Source organism: Lepidochelys olivacea (genome assembly GCF_965140295.1).
Source record: "Lepidochelys olivacea isolate rLepOli2 genome assembly, chromosome: 7".
NCBI lineage: Eukaryota > Metazoa > Chordata > Testudines > Cheloniidae > Lepidochelys > Lepidochelys olivacea.
Genome location: NC_140417.1, coordinates 620,176 through 633,829, shown reverse-complemented (window position 1 = coordinate 633,829; position 13,654 = coordinate 620,176). Strand labels below are relative to the sequence as shown.

The 13,654-nt window shown below is 52.1% G+C and overlaps 1 protein-coding gene across 4 annotated transcripts in view; it reads left to right on the top strand.

Moving 5' to 3' along the window:
• Nucleotides 1-6,417, top strand: part of LHFPL4 (LHFPL tetraspan subfamily member 4) — a 68,185-nt gene extending 61,768 nt beyond the window's left edge. For 2 of the 4 annotated variants that reach the window (XM_084634175.1, XM_084634174.1), the window contains one exon: nt 3,355-3,590. In XM_084634175.1, the coding sequence (XP_084490301.1) occupies nt 3,355-3,368 (14 nt within the window). In that variant the 3' untranslated portion in view covers nt 3,369-3,590. Of the gene's footprint in view, nt 1-3,354 lie in introns of all 4 variants that reach the window. The other 2 variants (XM_084634173.1, XM_084634176.1) reach the window with 2 other exon arrangements.
• The last annotated feature ends 7,237 nt before the right edge of the window (nt 6,418-13,654 follow it).

The following is a 13,654-nucleotide window of genomic DNA, read 5'->3' as shown; positions in this document are numbered from 1 at the left end:
GTAATTTGATCCAGTATGTAATCATCCAATAATCTCTCCAAAACATTATCTAAATTTTAAAAATGACTAATTATAATTGTGCAAATTGCTGAGAATACTAATTTTTATTTTCTTTATCCTTCGCTCCCACTGCCCCACGACCACCCACTGCTGGGGGAGATCTTGGAGCAATGGGAGGGAAGCAGTAATTCCCCAACTCCACCACCGTCTTCCCTACCCTGCCTTGGGACCTCCCATGTATGCAGCAGCAGCTCTTCTCTGACCCCCTTGACACTCTGCCTCCCACTTCCCCAGGATCCTCTGCTCCTTTGTACTCACATAGGGCCTGACAAAGGCAGGGCTGTGGCAAAGACAGGTCTCTGTCAACCAGAGCTCTGCATATGTAACCGATCCTGAAAATTGGGGGAACGGAGATATTCACGTCATAACAAGAGCTCCTCCTGCAGGTTCATAGATTCATAGACTAAGGTCAGAAGGGAACATTATGATCATCTAGTCCAACCTCCTGCACAACGCAGGCCACAGAATCCCACCCACCCACTCCTGTGAAAAACCTCTCACCTATGTCTGAGCTATTGAAGTCCTCAAATCATGGTTTAAAGACTTCCAGGCGCAGAGAATCCTCCAGCAAGTGACCCGTGCCCCATGCTACAGAGGAAGGCGAAAAATCTCCAGGGCCTCTTCCAATCTGCCCTGGAGGAAAATTCCTTCCTGACCCCAAATATGGCGATCAGCTAAACCCTGAGCATATGGGAAAGATTCACCAGCCAGATCTACAGAAAATTCTTTCCTGGGTAACTTGGATCAAAACTGAGCAACTCACAATTAATTCACAAGAGCTGTCACCCCTGAGCTAGTGTGTGGATGGCATGGGGAAGGGTTGGGCTGGTTCAGTTCTGTCCAACCGCATTAGTCTGAGGGATGATGGGGGCAGGGGAGATGTTGTGGCAAGTTCTGACATGTCCCCACGTGTGGGGGGGTGGAGGTGCAGGCTCACCAGGCCCAGTGTGACCCCCTTCATGCCTGTCCCTTCTCTGTCAGGAAGAGGACTGAAGGGGTTGCGGTTCTGAACCACTCTCAGGGTCAGCCACAGCCTGTTTGAAGCTCGTGCCTTGCTCCAGGAGTGCTCCTCGCCTTCAGACTGCTCCAGTGAATGGGTCAAGTCCCAAAAAGGCAATATCTTGCCACTACTTGAGAGGACAGGACCACCCAGGACTCCATTCACTGTTTATATCCCAGGAGCACCAAGAGGCCCAGCCAAGATCAAGGCTTCATGGTTCTGGGTGCTGTACATAGGGTTACCGTATTTCAGGTTCCCAAATGAGGACACGGTCAGAGAGAGAGCTGGAGAGGGGGTACAGTTGGGGGTGCTGGAGGGGTTTGTATGTAGTGGAGGGGCTGTGTACTGGGAGGGGGTACCTGAAGGGTGCTGGAGGGGTGTGTGTATTGGGAGAAGTATTTGGGGGTGGTGGAGGGGGTACATGGGGGTGCTGGAGGGGAGGTGCATACTGGGAGGGATTACCTGGGGCCTCACTCTTGAGGTGGCGGGGCAGTGTCACTCTGGCTGGTGCAGACCCGGGATGTAGAGACAGTCACTGTCCTGATGAGCTCTCAGTCTAAAGACAGCAAGCAGCATGGGAAGGATGAGTCAGAGAGAGACAGTTAACTGTGTGCTATTCTTACATATGTCTGTGTACATACCAGTGGGCTCCCTTACCTCCCCGGGATGCTAGATCCAATGCATTCTTGCATTTACTTACAGTTTTATTGGCAAGCTGAATCAGGCCTTTTGCAGAGATTTTGTTTCCTGCCTTTAAGTAGGGTGGGCTGTAGGACAACAGAAAGGGTTAGTCCAGAGCTTCTCAAACTTTTGTACTGGTGACCCCTTTCACATAGCAAGCCTCTGAGTGTGACCCCCCTTATAAATTAAAAACACTTTTTAATATATTTAACACCATTATAAATGCTGGAGGCAAAGTGGGGTTTGGGGTGGAGGCTGACAGCTCACGACCCCCCATGTAATATCCTTGAGATCCCCTGAGGAGTCCCAACTCCCAGTTTGAGAACCCATGGGTTAGTCCATCCTGGGCTAGGCCCAGGAGTGCTCCCCATGCAGCCTGACAGCGCATGGGGGAGTGTGGAGAGCCTTCCAGCACTCAACAAATAGAGGTGAATGCCCTACCCTTCCCTCTCAGCTGTCGTGGCAGAAAGTGAGAGAAGCTGGAAGGGAGGGGACTTTGTGTGGGATGGAGTCAGAGGCAGCAAGGGCCTGACACTGCGTGAGAGCACTGCCTCAGGGTGTCGCACTGGCAAGCAGTGGGGCTGAGTTGTGATGGTGTCACATGCTGCTGTATTGGGGCCCCCAGGGTGTGAGGAAGGAGCCAAGCTGAGAATGCAGCAGGTCTGGGGCAGGGCCTCTTTGCAGAGCAGGAGTGGTGCAGAACGTATCCCCTTGGCCCTGTACAGGAGGACTGTAGCTTAGGGCTACACAGTTTATACCCATTCCATAAAAGTAACAAGCTTCTGCTGGCCCCAGGTCAGGGAGGGCTGCATAGCAGCAGCAGTCACTGTGTAACTCGCCACACCTGCCAGGAGCTGCTTTCCTCCATAGCAGGTGAGAACAGAATCCTGGCCCCAGCAGAGTGTCCTCCTCAACTCCATGCTGCTGGACAGAGGTGGGGTCTGCGTGCCCTTCTCAACAGCGGTTCAGGCAGTGACTTTCACTGATGTGCTGGCAGAGATTCTCTCCCGATTTGCCCCTGTCACCTTGCCATGCCCTCCCTGTGCAGGGAGTTTCTGGGTATCACTTGGATAAGGATCCTAGGAAGCTCCTGGGTCCCTCCATGACTTTGAGATCTCCACACTTTCTCTCCAAGGGTTAATTTCCAGTTGGCCAGCTGAAGAGCTGGGAAATGATTGTAGGGTCTCGTCACTGGCATGGAGCTCTCTGTGCTAAGTAAATTAGAAATGCAGGTGGGCAAAACAGTTCCACACAAGTGGCTGCATGGGGCCCTAAAGAGGTGCCAGGAATACAGAAACTGGCACAGGGGTGTTGTACGTAGTGCCAAAAGCTGCAAGGGCCCTTCCTTCCCTGGGAAGTGGCTGGGTCTGCAGGCACACAAGGAAGCTGGTCCCAGTATCATAGAATCTCAGGGTTGGAAGGGACCTCAGGAGGTCACCTAGTCCAACCCCCTGCTCAAAGCAGGACCAATCCCCAACTAAATCACCCTGCCCTGATTGTTATTATTGATTACGTCAACCCCCTTGGGGTGCTGACACTGCCTTTCAGGGTTCTGGTGCTGTAGGTGTTGTGGCCTGGCTGGCACATGCTGATTCTCTGTGTTCTTTCCACAGAGGATATAATGTAGAGAACATGCAGCCGGGCCCTTATCTCACTGGTACCTGGCTCAGACGCTTTCTCTCTATCCTGCCTTCTTTCTGCTGCCGATGGTTCCATAACGTCAGCCTGAAGCCTCAGAATCTGCCAACCTCTCTGGGGATTTGCCAACCTTGCCCTGTGTCCATGACGGCCCGCCCATTTCATGTGACTCACCAGCTTTGGCTCCCTCCCCCTGCTCGGGGGTTGTATATGGAGGGAGTTTGATGCCAAATCCCCCTGAACCTGCTTCAAGAGGAGCAACAAACGGCAGTTTTGTTTCACTGAAAAAGACAGAGTTTTTAACAGATTTCTACATTCCCAAGAACCTCTGGAATTTCCATGTTCCCTCTGGAGAATGCTTCCAGCTGAGTTTCCTCCATATCATTTCCTTATGCAGCTGGCGCAAGCAACAGTCTGTCTGGGACGCCCGCAGGACTGCAGCACAGCAGGAACCCTCCCCCACCCTGTTTTGTACAGCTCAGCTTTTCTGCACTCTGCTGTTAGGGAAACCCAGCACCCGAGACTGGAACGTTTGATACTTTTATGTGTAAATGAATATTCTCTGAACAGGGTAAAGTTACTCTGAGTCCCCTGGGGATTCCAACCTCCGTGACTTTGTACTTTACCTCCATCCTGCCTGGGATGGCAGGAAGGGTTGCAGACTGACACTCCCTATCCCAGAGTGTAGGGCTAGAAGGCCTGCCCTGCCTGCTCCCTCTACTGATTGTGGGCCTCACTGCTTGGCCCAGCCTATGTGGCTGTCGTGGCATCTGGCTCTCTACAAGCACTGAATGTAAACCTCAGCCAGGCCCCCTCATAAGGTGGAGCAACTGGAAATGCAAACCACACCTGGGGTGGGGATGGGAGTCTTTCCTCCCCTGCTGCTGGGTCTGTTCCCTCTCTGGGGCCCTCCCCTCTCTGATTCTGTCTCAGGCCGGTGCCAAATACCATACGCAACATATATGGTGCTTTTATCTCCACTGGCATAAGCAAAGCTGTAACTTGGCATCTCTCCCTTAGGGCCAGCCTTGGAGGAGGGGCCAATGGAACAGAGGGAGGCGTTCTGTCCTGGAGCCCCCTCCACTGCAGGAGCCCTGCCCCTCACAGGCTCCAGCTCCAGGCTGTGGAGGGCTGAGCTGCCTGAACAGTCTGTAGCCTTTGGCCAAGTATCAGGAGAGGCAGAAAACAGCAGGGACTCCCCATGACCAAAGAGACATGAATCCCTCCCAGGCTGGCTTTCTTGAAGCCTCAGAGCTAGGAGTCCTGAAAGGCAGTGCCCCTTGCAGGGAATGATGCCATTTCCTGTTCCATCATAACATCCACCGTCCCAAGGCCTGAGCTGAGGGCTGAGAAATAGAAGGAAAGTCACCCAGAGTAACCATAGTGACAGCAGCACCCTCAACAGCTCCCTGGAACAGAGCTAAACCTTAGCCACACCCTGCAAGACCAATGTGCCCACATCACACCCTCTAGCTGGAGCAGAGCAAGAGGCCCTCTCAAACACACACCCTCCCCTCTTTCCCACTCACCACACCAAATCCCACGGGCTAGGGATCTGGATTTGCTGGCCAGGTCAGTGTGTCAGGTTTCCTGTTTTCCTCACAGGCCCATGGGCACAGGCTTTATAAGCCAAGAGAATTGGAAAGCATGCAGTCCTTGGCAATGCAATAAAGTTCTAAGCACTAACACTGAAAGTGTTGAGCACAAAGGTGGAGGCAACCATGAGATTGTCTCTTCAGCCACAGCCTGAAGGTGGAGTAGGAAGGGAAAACATCCAAGTACCCCTGGAGCTAGAGGAAACTGGATAGGGCACATGAGGGGGCGGGTGTGTGTGAAAGAGAGAGAAATGTCAAGGGGAAAGGGCCACTTATTAACAGAGAGGCAGCTTGCCTGAGAGATGGGGAGCAGAGTGAGAGGCTGGTATTTCACTGGGCATGGTAGAGGCACAAGAAAGCTGCTGGCACTGAAATCAGGGTCATAGTTGGGGCAGCTGTTGTTTGGAAGAGAAGGAAGGAACTAAACAAGGATATACAGATTCTGCAGGGAAAAGGGAAGAAAACAAAGTAAGTTGAAGCTGCCAAAGGGGCTTTCACAAATGCCCCAGGGGAAGCAGATCAAGGAGGAAAGCAGATTGGCGGTAGAGTCCTGCTGACTCCAGGGGTCAGGCGTATTTTACTGCTCTCTGAAAGCTTGCTCTATAATGAGAAGGGAAGAGATTTGGGCAAGTAGGAAGCAACAAAGACTTTGTAAATATATCTTGAATAAGAGGCAGTTAAGGGGATAGTGGGGAGAGGCAAACACATACAAAGCCAGCCATTCTGGCTGGGCTGCAGCCCTGGGCACTAAGGGAATTATTTGATTCACTTACTGAACCACTGAGAATTTTTCTGAAAAATCCCAGAGAAATTGGAAGGTGTGGAGAATAGAAGAAAAGCAAATGTAGCAGTGAATTTTCTGACAGGGTGAGTGCAATCCTGGCAGTTCCTATCCGACAAGTCTAACCTCTGTTCCACTAAAATAATAGCAAATATTAAGAAAAATACACAAACACAAACCCTCCAATATCTAGAGTCAGGGTTCTCAAACGCCCAAAGCTTGGGTTACAGCTCACAGGTCTCTTATTGACACGCTTCTTGTAAGCGCCACCCCCAGCACCTTCTCTCCTTCCGTTCACAATCAGCGAAACTTCATTGTAGCAATGACTGCTATTGCTTATGCAGAGAAGTCATCAGGAAAATACTGGGTGAATTTATAAATTTCTTTTAAAGCAATTTAGCCGCTAGAAACAAGGAGAAGGTGCCAACACCCAGCAACCAGCCAGTTCTCCACAGAGCAATTTGAGAACCACTGACCTAGCAGATACTGCATATGGGGGATACAAATTACAGTTTATGTCAGACAAACGTGATTGGTTTTGTTGATTGAAGTGGAGAAGGGAATACAGTAGCTGTAATATATCTGTATTTTAGTACAACATTTGATACAGTGTTTCACAAAACCTTACTGGAAAATATAATTCAAACTGGATTGGATTGGAACCCCGTGGTGCGGTTTGAGAATGTCAATGTGTTTTAATGAGGGGCCGTGCCCAGAGGGACTGGTTTGAATCTGGGATTATTTACAAAGAGCTCCTTAATTAAATTCAGAGAGTAGAGCATACTAACTTGGGAGGAGTTGCAAAGACCAAGAAGGGCAAAGAACAAATACAAGGGGATATGGAAAGGATAGAAATATGGGCAGGTTGCAACAGAGCAAGAAGCAGTCTGTAAGAATGCAGCTAATACATCTGGGGAAAAATAATTGGAAGCAGTTATTCAGTCAGCGAGATGGAAAGCAGTAATGCTGAAAGAGACTAGGGCCATCCTACAGGGAAATGTGAAGAGGAGCTTGCAATGTACAGGGAAATTTGAAGAGGAGCTTGCAATGAAATATGTAGGAAAAAACCCAAAAGCCATGATTTGGGCTGCATGTGCAGCGGTGTCGTGGAGCAGAGCGTGACAGCCCCTCGGTACAAGGCTCCATAGCAGCTATCCTCTAGAATTCTGTGCTCCACTCTAGGGCCCACCCCACCACAGACACACAGACATGAAGGGCATTCAGAGAGGCAGCCAGCGATCAAGCTGTGCATAGAGGGTCTGATTCATAAGAAAGATTAAAGGACCTAAATCTGCTGATCTAATTGGGGAGGAGGGGAATATGCTGATGACAGGTAACTAGTATGCAGATCCCAAGGGCCAAAGGCTCTCCTTCCTCAGTGTGGCTGTGCAAGGGGGCTGGTGAAGGGGGGGCCATGGCTGGGTGATGTCCTGGTGCTTCCCTGCTGGCACAGTGAGGGCCAGAGGGTGAAGGAAGGGACGCCCTCTGAGGCTCATTTTACTGCGGCGCCAAAGGAGCACGTTCTGCCCTGCCCCTTCCCCAGGATAGAGAAGCATGGCACAGGCCAGGATGCATCAGAGGGTGCTTGCTTGAGTGCACACTCAGGAGGATGGAGAAGAGCAAACTCTGGGCAGGCTGAGCCTCCAGCAGGACTAGCAGTGGGAACAACAGGTGGAGCTTCAGAAAGGGGGAGGTTCAGGCTTGTTATCAGCTGCATTACTGCGGCCCATCAGACGTACCAGAGTGTGGGCTTGCCGTCCCTGGGGAGCAGTGGGAGTCCCATTGCTTGGGACAAGGAGCAATTCTGCACTGGCCCACTGAGGCAGGGGTGGGAGATGGGCTGGATGCAGTCTCATCTCCTAAGTCGCCTCCAGGCACACGATAAACAGAGCTGAACCTTTCCAAAGCTAGGGCCAGAATACACACCAGCACCCAGCTGCGGAGGCTGGGTCCTGCCAGCCTAGGGCAGCAAGAACCGACAGGCACTCCCTCCTGATGAAGTGTTTGGTCAACTGCATGACGCAGGCTGGCTGGATCCCATGCCAGTTCCTAACAAGCTACAGAGCAGCTCATCCTCAGCCCCTCAGCATCCTGGGAGCACCCGCTACCCTCTGGAACAGCGCGAGGGGAGGGGAGCTGACACAGCTGGCACCAGTGCGGTCCTCCTCCCACGCACAGACAGGCCACTTCCCAACTGCTGCCGCCAGCTGGCGAACAGGGCAAGGGAGGCAACCTCTGCATGGGTGAGACAGGCCAGGGAGGGGACGTCATCTTCCACCAGAGGGCGGCAGAAGATAGCACCGAAGCTCCAGGGAAGAGGCTATGAGTGTGCCAGGCTCTCACAGAGAGGCCAGAGCTGTGGGGAGAAGTGAGGCACTCACCTACCTGGAGGCCCTCAGCTTTAGGATCACCTCCACCCTCTAGGCTTCTGCCCCCTTTGCCCTCTCAGTGGAGACACAGTGACCAGGGAGGAGGGCGCTGTGCCACAGGGGGAAGACCCAGCAGGGAGAGGCAGTCACTGAGCCCAGAGTCCTGATAGATTGTCTCTTCGAGCCCACGTCTCCTCGACAGGCTCCTCCCTCCCCAGGCTGGTCCCAGGCTGTGCCCCCTATAGGCACTATGCACAATGGCTGGGCAGAGCAGCCACCACATTAGTTATTGGAGTGGGTAGGCAGGGCTCAACTGCCTGGTTCCCACACACCCTCCCCACCATGGGAGGCTCTCAACTGCAGTCCCAGGTCCTGCTGCTGGGCAGCCTCTGTAAGGCTCCTCCTGCCCCTGCCGCCCGAGAGCCCCGTGTCAGCTCCCACCCCCCAGCATGCTGCCCAGCCCCACCCTGGCCCCGGCTCCTGGGCAAACAGCATTGGGGCACACCCAAGACATATGTCACGGAGCTGGGAGGGGCCAGCCCCTTCTTTGTAGGGCCCTGGGATGGCCCATGGAATAGTGCATTCTGTTTGGGATGCTTCATTGGCAGAAAAATATTGACAAGCCAAAGGGAGTTCACCAAAAAGCAACAACAGTTGCTGGGGGCTGGTGAGAAAAATGTAACCCTTCTGTCAGGTGGAGCCGGCAGCAACCAGGGCCGGATTCAATATCTAGGCGTTCCTTTTTAACAATACAACACAGAACCGGTTCAAGCCCCCAGCCAGTAACTTGGGAAAATTACACACCATCCCATGGGCATCTCTGAGAGGCAATACTTCCCCCTTGCAAGCACAGAGTCTGAGTGTAGAAAAGAAACTTTTAATGAAAGGAGGGATGTCACTTGACATTAATTTGGGAAAATGCCACAAGCAGGATTCATAATCGTAAAGCTGTGAGCAGGACACCCACCGCAGAGTGCGTGGGGCAGAGCTTTCCGCCCCCTGTTCTTGAGTCCTACAACCAACAGTTCCTTTTCTGTGTCCCCCTCTGCTCCCTCACCATACCCCACTCAGAGTGGTTGTCCTTGGTCAGTGAGCACCCAGGGCTCAGGGTTCACCTCCCATCCGGGGAAGAAGGCACCTTGTTTGCTCCACCATCTGAGCACTTGCTTTGGCTGGCTGCCCCATCAGCCACTGCGCCTCTCCATTAGCTGTCCAAGCAGCTGCAGTTCCTGTGCTCTGGCTGCCCCTCAGCCGCTCATTGCCTTGCCGGCCGCTTGTTCTACTTGCTGCCTCACCAGCAGCTCATTCGAAAGCAGACTGTCAGTCATCTTCTGCTACTACCTGCCGCTCTGCTGTGACCTCTGCACATCAGTCTCTTAGTGATTTTCAGCAAGACTGGGAAGAAACACTGCCCCATCACAACTGATTTCAGCTCTCATTTGAGCACTTTAACATAACAAAAAGGCTCCTAATGAAGCCTATTTAGCTCTGTCTTTTAACAGTGGGGAGGAACAGGTTAAACCAGACTGGGGACCCTTAGGGAGAGTCCACCCTAACTAGCTGGGACACTTGTCCACACCCCTCTTACTTTCACAGGGCTCTGGCATTCGAGCCCCTGGCTTAGCAAGTTCCTTTCAGCTGAGGGTGGCCCTCAATCGGGATGAGCTCAGCATGGTTCTGCTCCCCTTAAGTCAGACAATGAAGATAACAATACTGATAACATTTCACTACCCCTGCATTCAATACTAAAGTGATTTTTAACCCAACACCAGCCAAAGCTGATCTCTTGGAGTGACACAGCTCCTGTCTGCTAGATACCTACGCAGAGTAGGTGCATTCATATAAATACAGTTTGCTCCTGAAGTCTCTCCCCCTCCCGAACTAGCTGTCAGAGGAGAGTTCATTCAGACCCTACTTAGAAGTTGTTGGGGGGCTGGTGAGAAAGATTCATGGGGACGCTCTGTCTAGCACAGCTACAGAGGACCTGCTAATAGTGCAAACCCCAAGGAGAGAAGGGAACTGTCTCGGGCGGGGGGAAACAAGGAAAGACAAATGGAAGCTAAGGACCAGGAGCCACCTTCTGCCAGCAAGTTCATGAGGCTGGAGAAGAAACTCTGAGGGGGTGAGAATCGATGAAACAGTAGGGAGCAGCCTGTCACAAACAGCCCTGCCCTGGCAAGGGCAAGGAGAGGTCAAGCAGGAACATGTGTATTACTTCTAGGACCTCTCGCCTGGCTGTTTCTCATGCCCCTCGGGCCGGAGGTGGTCCCTGGACACTCAGACACAATTCCCAGCTTTCAGGAGACTCTCAGCTGCTGCTCTTGCTGCCTGGTGGGTGCCATTCACCACCTGCAGCAATGTACTACACTGCCACAGTGACCAAGGCCTGGAACATACAGCCAGAACACAGAGTAACCCCATGGCTCAGAGACAGGCAGAGGCTGCCTCTTTTGTGAGACAGCCCAGAGTGGAGGAGGGTGTTCTAGTGAGCAGACCCTGGCTTAAAGGCAAGGGGGTAGAAGTGGGGTCCTTGGATGAGGAATTCACCTTCCCTGTTGTCTCGCCAGAGCCCAGGTCCTGCTCCTTTCCCATCTCCTGGGCAGGTTCTGGCAGAAGGGCCAGGGAGCAGGCACGGGGATGCTGCAGGGATGCATGGGTTGAGTGCCGTTTGTTATCGGGCAGTTTGAGCCCAGAGTGGCCTGAGGAACGGGCTGAGGCAGTGTTGCTCAGGTCAGTGAGATGCTCTCTCTGCTGGATTCTCCAGCCCAGGCCTCCCCACCCGTTACCTGGGGAAGTGCTTCATCTGTGTGGGGATGGGCCTCCACTTCCCCCAGCCATGGCAAGGGGGTGGAGAGATGTCCCACAGTAGCAGAACCAGTAAGTGTTTCTGGGGTCCCACAGATGCCCCTGCACAGGCCCCGCATCCTAGCTTGGGCCCCCAAAATGGTTTTTCTGGCACACAAAAGAGGGGTGTGTGGGATGCTGGCCCCCAGAGGGTACCTGTAGGTTTGGGAAGAGGAAGCAGGCCTGCTAGCTGCTCCTGGAGGAGGGGAAAGGGAGGGGATTGGGTTGGGTTGGGGGAGAGAAGGTGGTGGGTTGTCTCCTCTTACACATTCTGCTTGCCTAACCATATTCAGATTCTAGGAGGGCTCCCACTCCATGCTTTGCAAACACCTTGCTCTGGTCTTTGTCACTGTGCAACATCAGCAGCTCTTAAAACACCACAGCTGCTCTACAGCTGATGCCCAGGGCTCCTAAAGCCCAGGATCAGAGCTGAGCTGATGTTAGAGACGGGGGCAAAGCCTATAGTGCAGGCAAAGCCTGAGGGAACGAACATGGGTGAGCTCTGGGAGGAGCCTCAGGACACTAAACTACACAGTGCTACTGGAAAATAATCCAAGCAGATCAGGGAAGGGCCAGTCCTGGGTCTGGAGCAGAGAGACCAGCAATGGTAGGGAGCAGCCGCAGTTTAGTCAGAGGGCTGGCAAGCACATGCAGGTAGCATGCAGCAGACAGAACCTACCACTCAGGTGAAATGGCACATGTATAGGCCCAGGGGAAAGGACCCTGTTGCTTTTGGAGCCCAGGCCCTTTTTGTCAAGGGCAGGGATACAGCATGAGTGATTGATAGCCCCACTCTTCAGCACACACCAAGGCCTGGGGCATTCCACTCTTTAGGCCGTTGCAGCAGGGATCTTTGGGCTCTGGGGACTAGCTCACGAAAGCTTATGCTCAAATAAATTTGTTAGTCTCTAAGGTGCCACAAGTCCTCCTGTTCTTTTTGCGGATACAGACTAACATGGCTGCTACTCTGAAACCTGTGATTAGGGGGGTTACTCCTCCCCTGGCTACAGCGGCAATCTCTTTGTACATGCTCAGTGCACTTCCCCCACAAAAGAGCTGGTTTAACACAATCTGTGGGACCCTACAGAAGAGGAGGGGGAAGCAGACTGAACTGCCATCCTCCCACCCCCAGGAGCACAAACCAGGACTGGCCTAGTGGATGGAGAAAGCAGTAAACATGATGTATCTTGATTTTAGTAAGGCTATTGACACAGTCCCACAAGACAGCCTCATAAGCAAACTAGGGAAATACAGTCTCTAGCTGAAATTATTATAAGGTGGGTGCACAGCTAGTTGAAAGACCGTACTCTAAGAGTAGTTATTAGTGGTTTTCTGTCAAACTGGGAGGATGTAGCTAGTGGGGCGGGTCCTGTAGTAGTCAATCTTTTCATTAATTCATAGTTCTAGATTCATAGATTCTAAGGCCAGAAGGGACCATTGTGATCATAGAATATCAGGGTTGGAAGGGACCTCAGGAGATCACCTAGTCCAACCCCCTGCTCAAAGCAGGACCAATCCCCAACTAAATCATCCCAGCCAGGGCTTTGTCAAGCCTGACCTTAAAAACTTCTAAGAAAGGAGATTCTACCACCTCCCTAGGTAACGCATTCCAGTGTTTCACCACCCTCCTAGTGAAAAGGTTTTTCCTAATATCCAACCTAAACCTCCCCCACGGCAACTTGAGACCATGACTCCTTGTCCTGTCATCTTCTACCACTGAGAACAGTCTAGATCCGTCCTCTTTGGAACCCCCTTTCAGGTAGTTGAAAGCAACTATCAAATCTCCCCTCCTTCTTCTCTTCCGCAGACTAAACAATTCCAGTTCTCTCAGCCTCTCCTCATAACTCATGTGCTCCAGTTCCCTAATCATTTTTGTTGCCCTCCACTGGACTCTTTCCAATTTTTCCACATCCTTCTTGTAGTGTGGGGCCCAAAACTGGACATAGTACTCCAGATGAGGCCTCACCAATGTCGAATAGAGGGGAACGATCACGTCCCTCGATCTGCTGGCAATGCCCTTACTTATACATCCCAAAATGCCATTGGCCTTCTTGGTAACAACGGCACACTGTTGACTCATATCCAGATTCTCGTCCACTGTAACCCCTAGGTCCTTTTCTGCAGAACTGCTGCCTAGCCACTCGGTCCCTAGTCTGTAGCGCTGCATGGGATTCTTCCGTCCTAAGTGCAGGACTCTGCACTTGTCCTTGTTGAACCTCATCAGATTTCTTTTGGACCAATCCTCTAATTTGTCTAGGGCCCTCTGTATCCTATCCCTACCCTCCAGCATATCTACCTCTCCTCCCAGTTTAGTGTCATCTGCAAACTTGCTGAGGGTGCAATCCACACCATCCTCCAGATCAGTAATGAAGATATTGAACAAAACCCGGCCCGAGGACTGACCCTTGGGGCACTCCACTTGATACCGGCTGCCAACTAGACATGGAGCCATTGATCACTACCCGTTGAGCCTGACAATCTAGCCAGCTTTCTATCCACCTTATAGTCCATTCATCCAGCCCATACTTCTTTAACTTGCTGGCAAGAATACTGTGGGAGACCGTGTCCAAAGCTTTGCTAAAGTCAAGGAACAACACGTCCACTGCTTTCCCTTGATCCACAGAACCAGTTATCTCGTCATAGAAGGCAATTAGATTAGTCAGGCATGACTTGCCTTTGGTGAATC